This window comes from Brienomyrus brachyistius, chromosome 1 (genome assembly GCF_023856365.1).
Source record: "Brienomyrus brachyistius isolate T26 chromosome 1, BBRACH_0.4, whole genome shotgun sequence".
NCBI classification, from domain to species: Eukaryota; Metazoa; Chordata; class Actinopteri; order Osteoglossiformes; family Mormyridae; genus Brienomyrus; species Brienomyrus brachyistius.
The window spans coordinates 36083104-36104061 of NC_064533.1; the positions used below are offsets into that span (position 1 = coordinate 36083104).

Below are 20958 nucleotides of genomic sequence, written 5' to 3' on the forward strand. Positions count from 1 at the left end.
GATGAGGACATGGCCTTGGTGCGGACATGGCCGTGATGAGGACATGGCCTTGGTGAGGACATGGCCGTGATGAGGACATGGCCTTGGTGAGGACATGGCCTTGGTGCGGACATGGCCTTGGTGAGGACATGGCCTTGGTGAGGACATGGCCTTGGTGAGGACATGGCCTTGGTGCGGACATGGCCTTGGTGAGGACATGGCCTTGGTGGGGAGATGGCCTTACTGTCCATACCCAAATCCATGCCCTTGATTTCCACAGTGACAATAGTAGAAGAAAGTGCTTTATGTCTGTTGGCACAAAAGACTCAAATTTCGGGATTGTATTGGCGATACCATCCTTGGTACTGGATCAAATCAGATCTAAAAGGAAATCGGTGGTATCGCTCATCCCTAATATTTCGGGTAGCCAGACTTTGGAGCTGTCAAAAAATTAATAGAAAAAGGAGTCAGGTTTAGACTTTGTGTTTTCATGTGTTGGTGTGTGACCTGCAGGGCCGGCTACTCTGAGCAGCTCTTTAAAGCTGATCCTCCGGCTAGCATGTTGGACATCTCTGGGTCTGTTGCTCTTGAGGCTGATCCTCTGATTAGCTGTGAACCACCCAATGTCACTGAAATTGTACAGGTGGTGAATCAGCTGAGGGTTAGGGTAGGCTGCAGGGATCTGTGGTATCCGGGGTGAACTTCTCCAGGCTGGTGGTAAGACTGTCCTCCTGGCATTGCAGGCAAGCTTTCCTTCCATTTGGGAGAGGAGTGTTATCCCAACTGATTGAAAAATGGGACTGGTTGTCCCTATTTTAAAAGGGAAGGGCGAATGCCTCCTTTGGTACTGTGTCTCTTCAGAGAATCCTTGGGTACTGCTGGCTTGACTTTGAGTTGAATGAGTGGCTGCTCAGGGAGTCCCAAATGAGGCACATTATCGGCATTGTGAGGGAGCGTCAGTTACGGCAGTATGGTCATGTGGCGTGACTCTCTGAGGGTGATCCGGCTGAGGACCCGAGCGGCCAAGTAACACCTGGCAGTGGCAGATAGACAGTCATTTCCAGAGGATGGGACTGGACCACATGTTGGCCTGGGGGGATTGCCAACCAGGATCCCGAAGTTTTTTGTTGTGTGGTGCAGCTGTACCAGTACGTTTCCCCAACCCGAGCTGGCCTAAACTGGTGTAGGTAGCCTAGATCAAGCAAGGAACGAGAAAAGGCTTCATCATGTTGAGTTCTGCAGGCATGATTTCAGCTTGGTGGAGCAGCCACAGGTCATGTGCAAGCCTTGGAAACTGCAAGCAAACATGGGGTAAGAAAGCAAGCATGTGGTTGCCCCTCCCAGGCAAGGGGGCGGTGGCCTGGTATTAACAGGCAGCCCGTGGTTCCTGTAGGACATTACGGTCTCCACACAGTGAGATGTGCTCTGCTTCGACGCCCCTGTGACTGCCGCCTGGCACTGGGCACTGAGCAGCTGAGCGGGCAGGTGCACTTAAATGCTTGGGGTTCATTTTTGCATCAGACCCAAGTTTTGGAGAACATTATTGATACTGGAAAAATGGAGCCATTCGATGAAAGTCCAGAATTACAGCGGTAAGAGTGGACAAATAAAATACTTATTATTTTCTTTTTACGGCATCACATTTATTTATCTTTAATAAATGACGTCTGTATATTGCTTCTATTACTTTTTCACGCTGCGACTGATGAGGAGCAAAATTTCATCTCAGTGCATCACAATGATGTATCTAAAATATAGCTTATATTTAAATGTACGCCGCTACTTTAATATTGCATAGATATGTTTTCAGTGAATGTCTCCTGTGTGTCTTTCAGGAAGGGGATGTTTGGTTTGAAATTAAAGAAAAAGAAGAAAACTGACAAGGCTCTGGTGTTAGCAAATAAAGGGGCACTAGGTAAGGTCTCGGCAGCACATCCAGAGTACAGTCTAGAGTGTTATAACATTGACTTATTCTAATGTCATCAGTGAGAAAAAAGCCACTGACAGCAGTGATCTAACCAGCTTAGACATCACTCAGCATTGGTCCGAATGTGTACCGAGCTCAGGAGGTGCCAGCTAACTGATGCCTGCGGGGCACTCTGCCCCTGACGCGTAGCTAATCCCTGCTCGGCATCAGCACGCCATCGCTAACCTGCTAAGCTGCCTCTTTGCCTCAGATGGCAGCGAGACGGAGAGCCCAGTGGTCGCCGCGGCAGCGGAGGTCATCGACTCCGACGATGGCAGTCATGCTGCCTTGGGGCCTGTCCGAGCCGAGCCCCAATCTAAGAGGTACCACAGCAGCTGATTCTTCTGTAACCGCGCGTGTTTTACTGTCAGGTGTATGATCAAAAGTGATCATTATTTATAACTATTTACTGATTCATATAAGCATTCAGCAATATGGAAAATGAGTCTTTTGGGGAAAGAGTAACTTAGTAATGCCATTACTACTTAAGTACAAATTATGAATAAATTTAGTTCCTACATGAAATACCTGAACCATTATTATTGATTAACAGTGAATGAACATGGGATCAGTACATAACTCTTAGTTTCTGGTTAATTAATAAATTAAGTAAGAGTATACTACTACATAGGGCGGCATGGTGGTGCAGTGGTTAGCACTGCTGCCTCACACCTCTGGGACCCGGGTTCGAGTCTCCGCCTGGGTCACATGTGTGTGGAGTTTGCATGTTCTCCCCATGTTGTCGTGGGGTTTCCTCCGGGTACTCCGGTTTCCCCCCACAGTCCAAAAACATGCTGAGGCTAATTGGCGTCGCTGGATTGCCCATAGGTGTGCATGTGTGAGTGACTGGTGTGTGAGTGTGCCCTGCGATGGGCTGGCCCCCCATCCTGGGTTGTTCCCTGCCTCGTGCCCATTGCTTCCGGGATAGGTTCCGGACCCCCCGCGACCCAATAGGATAAGCGATTTGGAAAATGGATGGATGGATGGATATACTACTACATTATTTGTGCCGCCTCAAGTAAAGTGTCACCTTCAGAGATGGAGATTTCAGGTCCAGAGGGTACAAATCCAGACCAAGATTGTGTTCCAACCAGTTAGTTGAGTACTCTGTGACTGTGACTCTTTATACTCAACTCAACTTTATACTCGCTGGACCTGACATCGCCACCTCTGGTTACTTTCATTTGTACTCTTTGTAAATAGAACAGCTTCACTTCTGATAATTAAATCATGATCCCGAACATGTTTCAATCAACATCTGAGATTCTGATCTTGAATTTCTAAAGTGAATCACTGTATCTGTATGTGCCTTCCACACAGATCCAAGCTAGTGGCCAAGATTCAAGACAGTGAGAGTAAGATGCAAGCCTTCCAGGTATATGGTTCATGTAAAGGGAAACCCACTGGCACTTTCTGGCCACTTTAGTGTATGTAAACTAAACTTGTCTCTTTCTTGACTTCTTAAAGATCTCCATCAACATAACTGAGGCGAAACAGCTTGTGGGGGAAAACATTGATCCCAGTGTGGTGATTGAGATTGGAGATGAGAAGAAACAGACTACAGTGAAAGAGGGGACCAACGCTCCCTTCTACAATGAGGTAGCAGACCTTGGAAGTTGCCAGCCTGGAAGAAATGCAATGTCAACACTTATACCATGATGTAATCACGTCACTGTCTTTTGTTGTCTTCCCTGAACAGTACTTCGTGTTTGATTTCTTCGGCCCACAAGAAACATTTTTTGACAAAGTCATCAAGCTCTCAGTGAGTGCATAGACATGTTCCTCTTTCTAATGACATATAGTGTCCTGTATGTGTGCATGCAGGCCAAACGTCTGGGGGGAACATCGGGGGGTGGAGGGTGGGGCTGCACAGACATTGATTCTCATGTGGGGGGCCCTGTTGAAGTAATTTTGCCCCTAACCCAGGAATTATGCATGCCAACCCTGTGTACACACATATGCACACACGCATATATGTACGTGCCATCTTTGCATGCATCATCTGACATTTATTTTTCCTGTTATTGTAGGGCTTCTAGTTTGATGCTACATCAGCCTGTGTTTGCTGTCTTAAATGTTATTGTTTTTCAGCTCCAGAGTGGGCTGGCGTCTTGGATCACCCATGGAAATGCAGAGCTTCATAAGGTATCTTTGCTTTAATAACGTTTTTCCCTTCTACCTTCTTGCTAGGTGATGCATTCCAAGATCATGCGTGGTTTCTGTGTCGGTTCCTTCAAGCTGGACGTGGGGACTGTGTACCGACAGCCAGGTCAGAGGTTTATGCCCCTGTCCCGTCCCCTGTCATTAAATTTGCGGAAACCATCTTAATTACTTATTGATTACTGAATAAACCCTTTCCTCAGGTCATCAGTTCACTAACAAGTGGGCTGTCCTCACTGACGCCATGGATATTCGGACAGGGGTGAAAGGCTACCTGAAGTGTGACATCAGTGTGACGGGGAAGGGGGAGGTGACACACCCTCCTCAGAAAAACACAGACGCAGAGGAGCACATCAATAAGTAAGAGCATTGGGGTTGCAGCCTTGGGCTGTATCACAAACTACAAATCATGCTACACACTATAATATTTCATAGAACCCTGTACCAAATAAGCAGTTTTCAGGGTGGCTGGATGTCTGCAAACCAAGAATAGCAGATAATTGTCCCATTTAAATTTTAGTTCTGAGGTGGTGCAGAAGTTAGCGTGCAGCAGTTAGTTCCTCTGCGATGCTGCACAAGACAAATCTTACCATTTTCACAGTAAATGCTCAGTTGTTTTTTTTTACCTTTCTTCTGGCAGAAATCTGCTGCTACCGGCTGGATTTCCATCGGAGCGTCCCTGGGCAAGCTTCTATGTCAAGGTGTATCGAGCTGAAGGACTTCCCCGAATGAACTCCAGCATCATGGCCAATGTCACCAAGGCATTCGTTGGGGACACAAAGGACCTTATCGACCCATACGTTGTCGTGTCCTTCTTTGGCCAGATGGTAAAACCGTAATTGCTTTGTATGCAACTGAAAATATAGTGGTATAAATCCAAAACTAGCATCTTGTTACCTACTAAATAATAATTACTTAAGTACTTAAACTGTCACTTTCTATTGGAAGCCTGATTTTTTTCCTGTATTAGGCAGGAGTCTGAGGGAGATCAGTGTAGCTTGGTTGCTATCCAGCTTCATGTGGTTCTGTTCCCTCCTGTTTCCTTACGCATCCCATCATTACTGTGAGGCAGGGCCGCACATCCACCCAAAAGGGTTCCGCAGATCCGGTGTGGAACGAGCAGATTGTGTTTAAAGAGATGTTCCCACCCCTGTGTCAACGTGTGAAGATCCAGGTGTGGGATGAAGGCAGTATGAACGATGTGGCTATTGGAACACATTTCATTGACCTGCGCCGGATTGCCAATGAACAGGATGGCGACCGAGGTAGCTACCTTTGATGCGCTATTGGTGCACAACTCCCAATTAGGCATGCCAAACATTTAGGGCTGTTCGATTATAGCAAAAAAATCATCATCTGATTATTTTGGTCAGTATTGAGATCGCAGTTATTTAGTCATTTACTTTGGAAACATCATGTATTTGTTGAATTTTTAAAAACTTGTCATGTTACCACTGGATTTCCTTGAACTCTTGAAATTAAACTGAGAAACAAGTAAAAAGAGGCTGGATTTTTTTTATATACTGATTCAGGACAAGACAAATCGGGAGCATCATCGCAAAATTAAAAGTGGAACAAAAATTGTTTTATCTTAATTACCTTGTTTTGATCATTGGAAACCAAAATCGTAATTAAAATTGAAATTTGACTAATTGCCCAGCACTACCTACAGTGTTTTTCTTTCAGGTTTCCTGCCCACGTTTGGTCCAGCTTGGATCAACCTTTATGGCTCCCCCAGAAACTCCACATTAGTGGACAACTTAGAGCTGAACGAGGGAATGGGTGAGGGCGTGTCTTTCCGAGGACGGATTCTTCTAGAGCTCGCGGTGGAGATTCTCTCGGGAGCCGGGGCAGCTGAATCTAAGATGGCAAAGGATGGAAAAGGGGCGAAGGACCCCAAAAGCCAAGCAGCTACAGGGGGTGGACCTGCAGGGGGAGCAGAGGAGGAGAAGGGAAGTGCCCTGGGTGCAGAAGTGACACCGGTGGAGGCCCCATCAGGGGTGAGGGTGTGGCGGAATGACTACAGGAGATGTACCTCTTCCCTTTCCTGCTTTCACTCACTGTCACGACATTCTGCTGTTTTATTCACTTTGCAGATAAGCAATGAAGAGAAGGAGAACTTCATACTATTTGGAGCTGTGTTCGAGGCATCCATGATCGACAGGAAAATTGGGGAAAAACCTATAAACTTTGAGTTCACTATCGGTATTTATGTTTAGACTGATCTCTAACTGCTTCTTCCTTTTAGTATTTACATGCGATCAATTATGCGAATCGTGATTTGATAGAAAGATGTGTTTTGTCTCTTGGTCTCCAGGCAACTATGGAAACTTGATTGATGGCGCCAATATTGTCAGCAGCAGTAAAAAAAGAGCAACAGAGCATCTGGAATTTGAGAGCACCCCCCTACTGGACCCCCTGGGGTCAGAACTTTGCAAGTCCACAACCCCCCCTGACAAGCCTTTGCCAATGGTTGGAAACAGGTTTGTTACTAAGGATGCCTGTAGTTAAAAATACTCTCACATTTATAGTAACTGCTAATGAAAAATTGTTCTATGTTATTGTACCGAAATATACATTTCTTATAAAATGGCAATGGCCCTTCCATCGTATATAAGAAGGAATCTGGTGGCTCATTGCTGTGGGTAAGATACCTGAACAGTGTTAGACAGCATTGAGAGAAAAGCGTGTGAGTCTGTACTGCCAGCTATTTGTGGAACTTGAGAAAATGTGCTATATAAGTATTAATATGCCCCAATTTCCCCATACTATTTAAGTAGCAGTGCACTGCATTGTATAAATAGGAATAAAAAACAGCTCCCCATTTCCGCAGATCTATCTAAAACTGGATATCCAGAATAGCCAGGGTTGTGGTGAGCTGCCCCCCCCCCCCCAATTTCTTGCAGTATTTTATTAGCAGGTTCATTAGACTGTATCTTGATTAGATATTACAGTGCCCAAGCATCTGATCATTGACTCTATGATCAATTTTCACAGGAATTACCTGCACTTAGCCCTTCTGAACCAGAAGCCATGCATCCATGTAACAAGCCGCTGGGAGGACCAGACCTTTCGTCTGAATTACTCCAACATGCTGGAGAACGTCGCTCTTGCATTTGTATGTTGCTGTGATAATATTTAGCATTTTCCCAAAGCTAACTGGCTGCAGCCAGAGAATCATTAATGTCATGCATGTGTCCTGTCCAATGCTCTTTTCCTGAAATAGGAGGGAGGGGTGAGCAAGGTAGCTGAGCTGAGCCTGACCTCGGATGCTGAGGCCCTGTCTCTAGCCCACCATGTTTTCCAGGAACTTGGTAGCAATTGCAGGTATTTGATTAATTTAATTTTCAAAGGTGAATGACAATAAATGTCTATATGGACCTCAAATATCAGACCGAAATAATATGCATGTACATGAATGATAATGTCCGGCATTGAAAAGTGCATTTAAAAATAGCATAGTCTAAAACTGTACGTGTGCAAAATGGAAATGCCATTATTCACCTGTTGATGAAATGTGTATCATCTTACTTTAATATTCGCTTGTAGAAAATGTGTTGCTTTTGCGGAGCAGAAGGTGAAGGGGAACCACTTGACCATGCTGGATAAGAAAAGACTCACGCTATGCAGACAGGAGCTGGTAGGCAAGCAGCTTAGTGAAAAACCCTTTACATTTTTTTATCATTCATATTTCAGAATATAAGTGATTCAGTGGGGCTGCCAGTGTTGTAGATCTGTGCTCTGGGCGGTGTGTGGCTTTTTGGGTTGTGCCTGTAATCGGAAGGTGGCTGGTTCAAATCCTGTGGCCAGCAGAGTGATGTCACCGTTGGGCCCTTAAGCAAGGCCCTTAACCTCAGTTGTTCTATGGCAGGGCTGCCCAATCCTGCTCCTGGAGAGCTACCACCCTACAGTGCTTAGGTGCAGAACTAATTTAACAAACCTGATAAAGATAATCAGGCCCTTCGGCTATATCTCAGTATGAGAACCAGCTTAACTTCAACATAGCTGACTCCAATACTGAGGTGATACTGAAGTGCCTGATTATCTGTATGAGGTGTGTTAAATTAGTGCTGTACCTAAGCTCTGCAGGTTGCTCTCCAGGAGCAGGACTGGGCAGCCCTGCACTATGGTCTGGCTGACCCTGCTTGCACATTGCTGTGGATAAACGAGTCTGATACCTAAATAAATTGAACGTAACAAATCACTGCTTCCATGTTGGTAATCGAGGGCCTATCACCATAATGCCCATTGACAGCTGTTACTGTTTTAGGAGAGCATGATGAGTGAGGCCAAGTCCACTATAGAATCAAAGAGGAAGAGTCCGAGTGTGAAGGAAATTCTTGAGGATGCTCTGACAATCATTCAGAAACTGAAGTTCCTGGTAGTGGAGGTGAGTCTCTGATTTGCATGTGTGTACATGTACGCGTGTGTAAGACCGTGTGGGTGGTCAATCCCCTGCCTGGCTACCTGCCTTGTAGTCTTCACAATGCTCCTACCACTCTCTGCATTCAGCCGCAGCACACCCTCCCAGACGTCTTTGTGTGGCTGCTCAGCAACAACAAGCGCATTGCATATGCCCGCATGCCTGCCCGGGAAGTGCTATACTCCTCCTGCCCCGAGGAGCGGGGCCAAGACTGTGGCATGATCAAGACCGTATTCCTCAAGGTACCAACTGCCCTAAAACAGTCTAAGCCAGGGCTGGGGAACCTGTTTCGTGGAGTGTAAGTGTGGGTTTTTTGAATGGCCTCTCAATTAGCCAATGACAGAGGGTCCCCAGGGCTGGATTTGAGAACCACTGTTTTATTACTGGCTGACTGAGAGGTCATCCCAAAAACCCACACCTACACTGGCTCTCCATGGAACAGGTTCCCCACCTCTGGTCAAAGCAGTGCAGATGAGGGCCTGCAGACATCTTTTCCATGCAATACTCCAACTCACTAATGCAGTCACATTCATTTTCTATAATCAAATTTGTGCATTGTCCGAGCTCATTTACGTTAGCCAAATGGTATGTGGGATTTGCATATTTGAGTTTTGGTACATGCTAACAGTGCGACCTCAGTCACCAGGCAAGCGTATGATTGGCTGGATGGTGCAAGCTAAGCTTGATGTCTACTTATGGCTGGGAAGATGCAGTGAATCCTCTCACATGCTGGAGAACCTGCCAAAAGGCTTTGAACCTCAGTGGGGCACAGCAGATAACACCACCCCACCTGATAACCTGATCTGTCAAGGTCTGGCTCCTTGTCTTTCAGTTCAGCTTAAAGTAGGTTTGGAATTCTATCTGAAGTCTCTTTATTTAAGTGAAGACCTGACGTGCATCATCTCCTGGGTTCTCCAGAGCAGCACCAGTTCCAGTTGCGGGCTCATATGTACCAGGCCCGTGGGCTGATTGCAGCTGACAGCACTGGTCTCTCTGATCCCTTTGCTAGAGTTTCCTTCCTATCGCACAGCCAAACCACTGAAGTAAGTATAATCTCTTAGGATGTAGCACATAAAGGAAACAGAAGAATGATAAGGAGAGAATCTCCTGTTCTCTTATTGACATGACCGATTGAATGAGTTAATCAATGGTTTTAATTTCAGATCATTAATCAGACACTGACCCCAACTTGGAACCAGATGCTTCTTTTTGAGAAGCTGACACTCTGTGGAGAGCTAACAGAGATTGTAAAAGAGCCCCCACGGATTGTCATCGAAGTGTATGATGATGATGCACTGGTAAGCCAGCCACTCTCCGTACCATTTTGTGGTTCCACTGACCGTTTGAGCAATTTATTAACAATTGTAGAAGCTAGCAGGGGCGGCATGGTGGTGCAGTGGTTAGCACTGTTGCCTCACACCTCTGGGACCCGGGTTCGAGTCTCCGCCTGGGTCACATGTGTGCAGAGTTTGCATGTTCTCCCCATGTCGTCGTGGGGTTTCCTCCGGGTACTCCGGTTTCCCCCCACAGTCCAAAAACATGCTGAGGCTAATTGGAGTCGCTAAATTGCCCATAGGTGTGAATGTGTGAGTGGATGGTGTGTGAGTGTGCCCTGCGATGGGCTGGCCCCCCATCCTGGGTTGTTCCCTGCCTCGTGCCCATTGCTTCCGGGATAGGCTCCGGACCCCCCGCGACCCAATAGGATAAGCGGTTTGGAAAATGGATGGATGGATGTAGAAGCTAGCGGACTGTATTACTGAAATATTCCCGATTTAAAATGCCTAACTCCAAACATACCCGACATGCAGGAACATAATAATATTGCTATAAGCATGCAGTGTTGGAGAAGTTACTTAGAAAAGTAATCCATTACAGACGGAGGTGGAAAGTTCAGGTGAAGAAAATAAAAATCCAGACCAAAGTTTTGTTTCAACTAATCAGTTGAGTATAAAGAGTCTCAGATAACCAATCCGATCGTAGAGGAGGTGGGTTCAAGCAACTAGAGGAGGCAGGACCAACCAATCAGACGTCTTGGTCCCGCCTCCTGTTGTTGCTTCGACCCACCCTCTCTACAATCTGATTGGTTATTTCCCTGAATCTCTGAATTTTTTCTTCTGCCATCACAACATTTTTGTGTAAGCAAAGCTCCCACGAGCAGTACTCAACTGGTTGGTTGAAACAAAGTCTGGATTTGCACTTTCTGGACTTGAACTTTCCACCTCTGTCTGTAATAGATTACTTTTGTGAGTAACTTCCTGAACACTGTCAGCATTCAACTTTATTGCATTTTAATCATGTTGCCCACATGACTGAAGCCAGCTGCTTTGTTGTATAGGGGTGTCCTGGGACTGATGAACAGTGTTTCACTATATGAAGATATAACGCACTTCCTGCTGTTGTGTGCAGCTTGTATGAGCTGATGTAGCAACTGCTGTATGAGCACATGTGTCTTGCTCCTTGTAGGGTAAGGCAGAGTACCTGGGCTCCACAGTGACCATGCCAGTGGTCCAGCTCTCAGAGGACCCTTACTCTCCAGCCCAGCTCCAGTACAACCCACTCTTCTGTGGCAGTCTGTCGGGGGGAGACCTGTTAGGGGCCTTTGAGCTCATCCAGGTATGGCGAGTCTCTCAAAGTCATCCTGTCCCTGCAGAAGGGACAGTTCGTAGCTTCGTAGCTGCTTAGTGTCCTTTACTACAGACCTCATGCTCTCTCATAGATACCAGCATCAGGTGAGATATCCCTGCCAGTTGTGGATGAGCCAGATGGGCACATCTATCCTGTCCCTGCCAGCATTCGTCCTGTACTCAGCTGGTATAGATTGGAGGTGAGCTTGTTGAGCCACTGCAGTGAAAGCAGTGCGTATGCATAGCTGAAGCTCTGTGAAATAAAAAAATGAAATACTCCATTTTACACTTGACTATGCACAGTTTACCAATGCAAACGTGCCTCTGCCGTGTTATTTACACATGCTATTTCCACGTATGTGTCATTCTAATAAACATGTGTCTCTACCGACTGGAGCATTCTCTTGACCGGTCTTGGTATAATAATAATAAGTTATATATATACTGTATAAATAAAGGTTATTATCATACAAAGAATGCAGCTGAAAGTGCTTCACTTATTAGATTAAAATAAAACCAAAAGACAGACAAGCAAATAACATACTGGTCGAAATTATAGAAGGATGGAATAAATCAAATGAAGCTAAATAAGCAAATGAATAAAGATAAATAAAACACACAAAATATTACAAATGCAAATTAAATATGCACAAATACAAATTAAATACAGTAAAATATAAAAGTATAAGCTCTATCAGTATTGTTTATGTGAAAATGCATAACAGCATACTGTTTGTGTGTAAGTGCATTTTCGTCGTGTAGGTGTTGTCCAGAGGCCTCTCTCTCCTAACTAGCGTTTGCTTATTGTGCAGGTCCTGTTCTGGGGCCTTCGGGAGCTGAAAAAGGTACAGCTGCTCCCTGTGGACCGGCCACAAGTGTTCATAGAATGTGCGGGGAAGGGGATACGCTCCTCTGTTATACAGAGCTACAAAAGCAACCCCAACTTCACCGTAATGCTGGACTCCTTCGTACTGGTAACAGTCCCATTTCCTTTGAAACCATACTGTGCTATGATATTATTATGCTAATTCTGAAAATGTTAAGGACCTGTTCACTTCAGCAAAGACCGTGAGAAACAGCTTTAACATGGAGCAGGTTTAAACCCCTCGTATCACAGGAGCTGCCAGAAAACGAGAACTTGCACCCACCCCTCAGCATCAGCGTGGTGGACTGGCGCGCCTTCGGACGGAGCACGCTCGTAGGCAGCCATGTAATCAACAGCTTGAAAAGGTTCAAGTACACCCCCCCTGTGCTGCTCCCGGCACCTCGGCCCCGGGACATCCGCGATGCAGAGGGTAAAACTCCCATCTGAACAGAACCTCAATGGAACCTCGGATGCTCACGTCTCTTTTGTTCAGGAAGTATATAATCCCAGATCTGTCGATTTCCCAGGCGTGCCTCCTCCTGCACCAGAAAGCAGCTCTGCGGATCTGGTATCTTCTGAGGATATCTACGTCAACATCGAGCAGCAGGAAGTCATTCCTATGCCTACTGCAATGACAGCGACAGAACCCCCAAAGAGAAAGGTATCCCAGGGGAGAAGGCAAAGCACACACCCTCTGCACAGCTGACTTATCCCCAAAATCCCTGCAAGGTTCTCTTGTGAATTTACACAAGTCCCCATCATCTGAATAGATCTTCTCACTCCAACTTTGACAGGAGACGAGGAAGAGCACACTGAGGTCCACCAAGAGGCGGAAGCGCACGATTGCTGACGAGTCTGCTGAGAATGTCATTGACTGGTGGTCTAAGTATTACGCCTCAGTGGACAAGGTTCAGCAGGTAAGAAGTTCCCACATGCCACCTAGACGTATTTCCTGACTTCAGTTAAATATGCTTTACATTGTAACATTGTATCATTGTATTACAGATAAGGCAAAGAGAAGCTCATGCATTCCCACACATATATGACAATGGTAAGTAACACATTCTTTTATCAACAACTGATATTGGATCACTTTTTTTTTTTTTTTACTTTTGTGTTTTGTCTGTGTACTGGGTCATTACTACACACACCCCCCTGTGTGTTGCAGTATCTCCCCTCCAGCACTTGCTCTCGGATGGAGTAGACTCCCTGGGTAAGACCTGGGCTTCATTCAGTGCATAGCCTCTAACTGCAGTTGAATTTCTGTATATGGCTCATGCAGTTATACCGATAAAGAGGACAAGCTACTGCTGGTAATTTCTACATGGCTGTGGTGACTTTTGGCATATTGGTTATGGAACAGCTGCAACAAAGTAGCCAGAAAGATTTTCAGCTTCTTCTTGATGTGCATCCAGATGCTCTGCAGACCTCTGTAGGTTCATACAGCCTTTTTAGGATGTGTCCTTTCCTATCCAGTGGAGCTCAGGGGATACTATTTCCATTGGATTGCAAAGGAATGGATTCTTTGCATATGGGAAGATACACAAAGGGGAATAAAACAGTGTACAGTATGGTTGGTATAGGTTAGATGAGTTAGATTGCATGGGTAGGGATGGGTTAAATGTTGATATGTATTAGATTGCATGGGTATGGGTTGGTATAGGTTAGATGTTGGTATGGGTTAGATTGCATGGGTATGGGTTAGTATAGGTTGGATGTTGATATGGGTTAGATTTCATGGGTATGGGTTGGTATGGGTTAGATGTTGGTATGGGTTAAATACATGGGTATGGGTTAGTATAGGTTGGATGTTGGTATGGGTTGGTATGAGTTAGATTGCATGGGTATGGGTTGGTATAGGTCAGATGTTGGTGTGGGTTGGTATGGGTTAGATTGCATGGGTATGGGTTGGTATAGGTTATATGTTGGTGTTGGTTACATTGCATGGGTATGGGTTGAGATGGGTTAGATGTTGGTATGGGTTGGATTGCATGGGTATGGGTTGGTATAGGTTAGATGTTGGTGTGGGTTGGTATGGGTTAGATTGCATGGGTATGGGTTGGTATAGGTTAGATGTTGGTGTTGGTTACATTGCATGGGTATGGGTTGAGATGGGTTAGATGTTGGTATGGGTTGGATTGCATGGGTTTGGGTTGGTATAGGTTAGATGTTGGTATGGGTTGGTATGGGTTAGAATGCATGGGTATAAGAACATAAGAACATAAGAACTATACAAACGAGAGGAGGCCATTCGGCCCATCAAGCTCGCTTGGGGAGAACTAAACTAATCGCTCAGAGTCGTTAAAATCTTATCTACCTCTGATTTAAAGGAACCCAAGGATTCAGCTTGCACTATGTTATCAGGAAGACTATTCCATACTCTGACTACACGCTGTGTAAAGAAGTGCTTCCTTAAATCCAGCTTGAAATGTTCTCCCGCTAATTTCCACCTATGGCCACGAGTACGTGTATTTAAACTAATGCTGAAGTAACTATTTGGTTGAATAGCATCCAAACCTGTTAGAATCTTATATACCTGGATCATGTCCCCCCTCAGTCTCCTTTGCTTGAGACTGAACAGATTTAGCTCAAGTAACCGTTCCTCGTATGACATTCCTCTAAGACCAGGAATCATTTTTGTGGCCCTACGCTGCACCTTTTCTAAGGCCACAATGTCCTTTTTAAGATATGGTGACCAAACCTGCACACAATATTCAAGGTGAGGTCTCACCAAGGAATTGTATAATCTTAGCATTACCTCCCTGGACTTAAACTCCACACACCTGGAGATATACCCCAACATCCTATTGGCCTTTTTTATTGCTTCCCCACACTGGCGAGAGTGGGACATGGAAGCATCAACATACACACCAAGGTCTTTCTCATGGTCAGCTACCTTTATTTCAGTGACACCCATGAAATACCTGTACTTTATATTTCTGCTCCCTAAATGGAGTACCTTAGATTTATCAACGTTAAATTTCATCTGCCAGGTATCGGCCCAGTCACTAATTAAATCAAGATCCCGCTGTAGCTGCTGAGCCGCTAATTCAGTATCTGCTACACCACCCACCTTGGTATGGGTTGGTATAGGTTAGATGTTGGTATGGGTTGGATTGCATGGGTATGGGTTGGTATAGGTTAGATGTTGGTATGGGTTGGATTGCATGGGTATGGGTTGGTATAGGTTAGATGTTGGTATGGGTTGGTATGGGTTAGATTGCATGGGTATGGGTTGGTATAGGTTGGATTGCATGGGTATGGGTTGGTATAGGTTAGATGTTGGTATGGGTTGGTATGGGTTAGATTGCATACATTTCATTTTTGTGTAATAGTGCTGCTCTGCCTTGTTTCCAGTGAGTGGGCATCAAGACCAATATGCAGCCAGGGATGGTGACAAGAAGAAAAAGCTGAATAAATTTAAAACCCCCCTTGACCAACCCAAACTGGCAACACTGCAGGTAAGCAAAAGCAAGCTCAGAATGGGCTAGAGGGGCAGCATGGATACCTCACACCTCAGGAGGCCAGGGTTTGAGTCTCTGCCCAGGTTCTGTGTGTGGAGTTTGAATGTTATGTCATCATGGGGTTTCCCCCACAGTCCAAAAGCACACTAAGGTGAAGTGGAGTCCCCTAATTGTCTATAGGTATGAATGGTGTGTGTGACTGATGTGAGTTCCCTCTGATGGGTTTGATGGTTTGTTCTTTTAAATAGGAAATCCTCCCTTTTGGGGATTATTTTTCAAAGTAAATCTTAGCATTAATGACTCTTTGAAATCCTGGCAGGTTTATGATAAGGAGCTGGAGGCAGAATTCGGGGTCTTTGATGACTGGGTCAACACCTTTGAACTATACAGGGGTAAGGCCAATGAGGAAGAAGGTTCCATGGAAGAGAGGACTGTTGGAAAATTTAAGGTCAGCAAATGTAGGAGATTACATTTTAGAAGGCATATTCCTTGACAATAATATAACTGTTTACAATGGCTTTCTAACAAGTATATTAATTTCCGATGTACTCAGGGTCGATTCTGCCTCTATAAGCTGGTGAGTGCTGATGATTGTGCAGACGGTGACCCAGAGGCCGGGCAGTTTAAGATTAACAAGGGAATCCCACCCAATACTTCTGTCAAGGTTTTGATCCGGGTTTACATTGTCTCAGTAAGTGAATTCCTCTACTCAAATTCTAGTGAGGTACTTCTGGTGCTCCCCCAACCCTAAAACTAACCTTGGTTATTCATCTTTGTGTTATAAAGGCCACCAACCTTCACCCAGCAGACCCCGATGGATATTCCGATCCTTACATTGTCCTGAGGTTGGGGAATACTGAGATCAAGGACAGGGACAATTACATCCCAAAACAACTGAATCCTATTTTTGGCAGGTGACTGACATCTTAGTTCTGGTTTGTTTAAATCTTGTCACACTGATTATTATCAAATCACTGGAAGAGACCATCAAAGAGTTAATGAAATAACAAGGTAAAACATCAATTTCTCAAATCTAGGTCTTTTGAGATCCAAGCCACATTCCCCAAGGAGTCTTTGTTGACTGTTATAATCTATGACCATGACATGATTGGGACTGATGACTTGATTGGAGAGACACGGATTGACCTGGAGAACCGTTTCTACACCCAACATCGGGCCACATGTGGACTGCCAAGTGAATATTCCATGTAAGTGTGGAAAAAAGTCAAACCTATTCGTCAATCTATGCATCCATTTTACATAATTTTAATTGCCGCTTTTCTTGTATTCTTCCTAGTCTTTCTTAGAAGATGAATTTGGTATATTTTCCTGTCTTTATTGAGAGAAGCAAATCCTATTTCTTTTATCAGTGAAGGCTACAATACATGGAGGGATTCTATTAAGCCTTCAGAGCTCCTGGTCAAACTATGCAAAGACTACCGCCTAGATGGTCCACATTTCACACGTGGAAGAATTACCATCGGAGACAAAGTCTTCGCTGGAAAGACTGTCTTTATAGATGAAGGTGCAGGTTCGTAACTAATGCACTACGCACTGAATGTCTGACGCTGACGATGTGCTGTACACAGTGTATCACCTCATTATATCCATGATGTTTAACCATTTTGAATTTCCCTGTGATTTGAATTTTGAATCTCATTGTCCCATTTATGATCATATAGCAGAACTGTACCAAAAACAACTTTCACTGACCTGGTTCTAGGGCAATAAATGTTCTATTCTATTCTATATGAAATTTGTTATCCTATATAATGAATTCTATTATAGAAGATCCTGTGGAGTCCTATGAACACCTGGCACTGAAGATCCTACACCGCTGGGCTGAGATACCAGGCGTTGGATGCAAACTTGTCCCAGAACATATTGAAACCAGGACTCTTTACCATAAAGACAAACCAGGCATGGACCAGGTAGTCCACCGCATGATAAATATTTTGTCCTGTGGTCTAAAACGGAGAATTGTCTCTGTAAATTTGATCATTTCTGTATGTTCACGTATGAAGGGCCAGCTGCAGATGTGGGTGGACATGTTTCCTATGGACATGCCGCATCCAGGCCCTCCAGTTGACATCTCCCCTCGAAAACCCAAAGGGTGAGATGTTTTCCCCATGATATTTATGTCAGCGTTTCAGTGGCAGAGCAGAATCTGTTTAGATTCTTCTGTTTGTCTTCTGAAGGTATGAGCTGAGAGTCATCATTTGGAACACAGAAGATGTCATACTTGAAGATACAAACTTCCTTACAGGGCAACAGTCTAGCGACATTTATGTAAAAGGGTAAGCACGGAGCAGACATTTAAAGCGCTTCATTGTGGCTCTGGTTTTGCATTACACCTAGGCTATGTACGGTCTTACTTTCAGTCTCTGAAGGCACAAGCACACTTTGGTTCCTGCATTAATCTCCCTTCCGGTCCCAATCTCCCCTTGCCAGTTGGCTTAAGGGCCTAGAAGATGATCGGCAAGAGACTGACGTCCACTATAACTCACTGACTGGAGAGGGCAACTTCAACTGGCGCTTTGTTTTCCCATTTCACTACCTGCCAGCAGAGAAATTGCTGGTTGTTTCCAAGCGGGGGAGCATCTTCTCTTTAGACAAAACGGAGCAAAAACTTCCAGCTGTGCTGCTGCTCCAGGTTTGGGACTTTGAGCGGCTGTCCTCTGACGACTTCCTTGGTGAGAAGCTTTCTTTGAGTCATTTTCAACATGCTTTATCACACACTCCAGTGAATCGATCCATCCATCCATCCAGCCATCAATTCATCCATCCATCCGTCTGTCCAGTACAGGGTCATGGGGGCGGGCTGAAACTTATCCCAGGCATCAAGTCTGGATGCCATGCAAGTCCTTTGCAGGACACATACATGCACAATGCATTGTGGGTAATTTAGAGATTCCACTTCACATAACTGAATGTTTCTGGACCAGGATAAAACCTGTGTGACGTGGGAGGATGTGCAAGCATACAGAAGAGGGACAGAATCTAAATCTCCCACCCGGTGTAAGGCAGCAGTGCCCCCCCCCCCCCGCCCCCCCCACTGAACTACCCATGGCCTGTACCCAGAATGCCAAGTTAGTGTTTATTAACAATACTATTTACAGTAAAATATGCATGTTTCTCCTCTTAGGTTCATTGGAGTTGGACATGCATGGATTTTCGCGTGGTGCTAAAACAGCAAAAGCCTGCAAGATGGACTTGCTGAATGACAGCTTTGAGAAAATATCCATCTTCCAGCAGAAACGTTCACGGGGGTGGTGGCCCTTCGCCAAGGCTGGAGAGCTCACAGTGAGTCATTTGTTTCATTTCCTTCTTATCTTCCTCAAATACAAAAAATAATAATAACTGAACTGTACTGCTTCAGGGAAAAGTAGAAGCCGAGTTCCACCTGGTGACATCCGAGGAAGCAGAGAAGAATCCAGTGGGACGAGCCCGCAAGGAACCAGAACCATTAGAGAAACCCAAGTATGACGCTTAAAACTATGACATAACGCGGAATAACAACTTTATATGCCTTCATGTTCACAGATTTTTTAAAACTTTTGAAAAGTTTAGAGCTTCTAGCAGTTTACATTATAAACAAGTGACGTGTAAGTGTGTTACCTCTCAATCTGATCAGCTTCCTCATTACTGTGTCTCTCCTCAGCCGACCAGACACCTCCTTCTCCTGGTTCATGAACCCCTTTAAATGCTTCTTTCATCTGGTTTGGAGAAACTATAAGAAGTACATCATCATTGCCTTCGTGCTGCTGGTTACTGCCCTGTTCATTGCATTGCTGTTTTACACACTGCCCGGTGCCATCTCCCAAAAGATCGTCAATGGATAATGGGGAATTATGGCAATTAGTAATCTGCAGATTTCTTTGAATTTGACTTTACTTTAAATTAATGGTGATTTTTAATGGTAATTTTTTTTCCATAAAAGTCTCTTATATCCTTATATATTTAGTCACCTTTACATTCATACTTGATTTGAGTTTCTGCTGAATTTAATCATGCCCACAGTAGATATAGTTTTTAATTTTGCTCCCACATTCATGCTTGTTATATTTTAGACTTGCGTATATTACTAAATGTAATGAAAATTTTGGGGTTGTATTTCAAAACTACATATTCATTATATCATATGCTGTATGTTAAGATAATTTTTTACGTAGTTTTTATATTGTAATGCTCTATCTATATATTGTAATGCTATATCTATATATTATATCTAAGATCAGACATTTTTGACAAGGCTAGCTGCTAAACAAATGAGATCAACATGTCATTGGCTTTGCATTAAACTTAAGACAAAGATTTATGAATGTTACTTGATTTTCATTCAGCAAATTAAGGTCTCATGCATAATGCATATGTAATCTTCTCAATAAATAATACATATTAAACACACAGTAGATTCCTTGAATGAATTTGTGTCATATCCGTAAACAATGGGATAGACAGCTCTCCATGTCCAGATCCCTTGTTTTCTTTAGGTTGTCCTTTGTTAACATGTGACCATTTTACTACATATTAGATTTTCAACCTACGTACACAGAATTTCTATTTCTTAAAATGTGTATGTAATTGTATTCCCTGGAATTTGAGGAATACATATGGTTTTTCCACTGGTCTGCTGCCACAAACGCTGTGGCATGTAGGGTGATAACTCAAAAAGTGTTTTCAAGCTTTACACAGGCATTGCATGGCTGCAACTCAGTCCAGGCTCTGGCTTTGCAGTCATGTTTGAGTTAACAAAAAAACAAAATGTTACATAAATTGAAATTTATTCAAAAGATCAAAATAGCAAATGGAAAATACGATAAAATAAACTGTGTGCACATTTTAGGGATTTCATAAACTGGATTTAGCATTTCATAACTACATTAAACTACAGCATGATGTAGTGACGTCATACCTCCCCATGTCACCCATCACATTGAGCATCATGCTAATAAGGCAAGACAAGTTTATTTATACAGCACAATTCAGATGCAAATCTTTCAAATGCTTTACAATGGCAGAAAGATATATTTAAATAAAATATATTAAAATCACAATTAAAAGAAAAAAAATGCCTAAAAGCCAATATTAACTCAGACCTCGGGGGTTCGAATCCCATGAAGCACACATTTTATCTCTTCCCTGTACTGTAAGCTCTCTGGATAATAGTGTCATTTAAAGGTAAATTAGTTACATGCACATTGTCCACATGCGGCCCCTTCCGACCTTTATTTATTCCATCTGTGTGTCTGTCAAAGTTCACATAAAATTATGGTCATAGTGCAAAAGAGAAATAAATGGAAATAAATCCTCTAATAGCCAAGGTTCAGTCTTTTTACCTCCTAGGGGTCTCGCAAAAGCCACTCATGCTTTTATTTTCTCCACGCTTGATTTTTGTAATTCGCTGTGCTTTGGGATTAGCGGATCTCTGATATGTAGAACGCAACAGGTTTAAAAATGCTGCTCGGTGTTTGGTT

At 44.0% G+C, this 20958-nt stretch overlaps 1 protein-coding gene across 1 annotated transcript; it reads left to right on the forward strand.

The window, feature by feature from the left end:
- The first annotated feature begins 1176 nt into the window (after window positions 1–1176).
- Window positions 1177–19904, forward strand: fer1l6 (fer-1 like family member 6). Its single transcript, XM_049009769.1, has 42 exons — window positions 1177–1571; window positions 1815–1894; window positions 2157–2268; window positions 3266–3320; window positions 3413–3544; window positions 3645–3707; window positions 4136–4214; window positions 4309–4465; window positions 4746–4932; window positions 5178–5370; window positions 5792–6105; window positions 6202–6310; window positions 6423–6588; window positions 7103–7223; window positions 7332–7432; window positions 7655–7745; window positions 8376–8495; window positions 8618–8770; window positions 9168–9339; window positions 9447–9571; window positions 9692–9826; window positions 10992–11141; window positions 11245–11352; window positions 11965–12126; window positions 12270–12447; window positions 12545–12678; window positions 12812–12934; window positions 13023–13068; window positions 13186–13230; window positions 15375–15478; window positions 15801–15929; window positions 16035–16172; window positions 16268–16395; window positions 16519–16689; window positions 16852–17012; window positions 17270–17412; window positions 17506–17594; window positions 17680–17778; window positions 17933–18174; window positions 18627–18784; window positions 18861–18961; window positions 19143–19904. Exons 1-42 carry the CDS (start codon window positions 1537–1539, stop codon window positions 19321–19323), a joined length of 5490 nt encoding a protein of 1829 aa, XP_048865726.1. The 5' UTR covers window positions 1177–1536; the 3' UTR covers window positions 19324–19904.
- The last annotated feature ends 1054 nt before the right edge of the window (window positions 19905–20958 follow it).

Coding starts and splice junctions, on each gene's coding strand:
- fer1l6 (XM_049009769.1), top strand. CDS start 1,537: ATGGAGCCATTCGATGAAAGTCCAGAATTACAGCG. Junction 6,589..7,102: donor TTGCCAATGGTTGGAAACAG/GTTTGTTACTAA, acceptor CAATTTTCACAG/GAATTACCTGCACTTAGCCC. Junction 15,930..16,034: donor GGACTGTTGGAAAATTTAAG/GTCAGCAAATGT, acceptor CGATGTACTCAG/GGTCGATTCTGCCTCTATAA.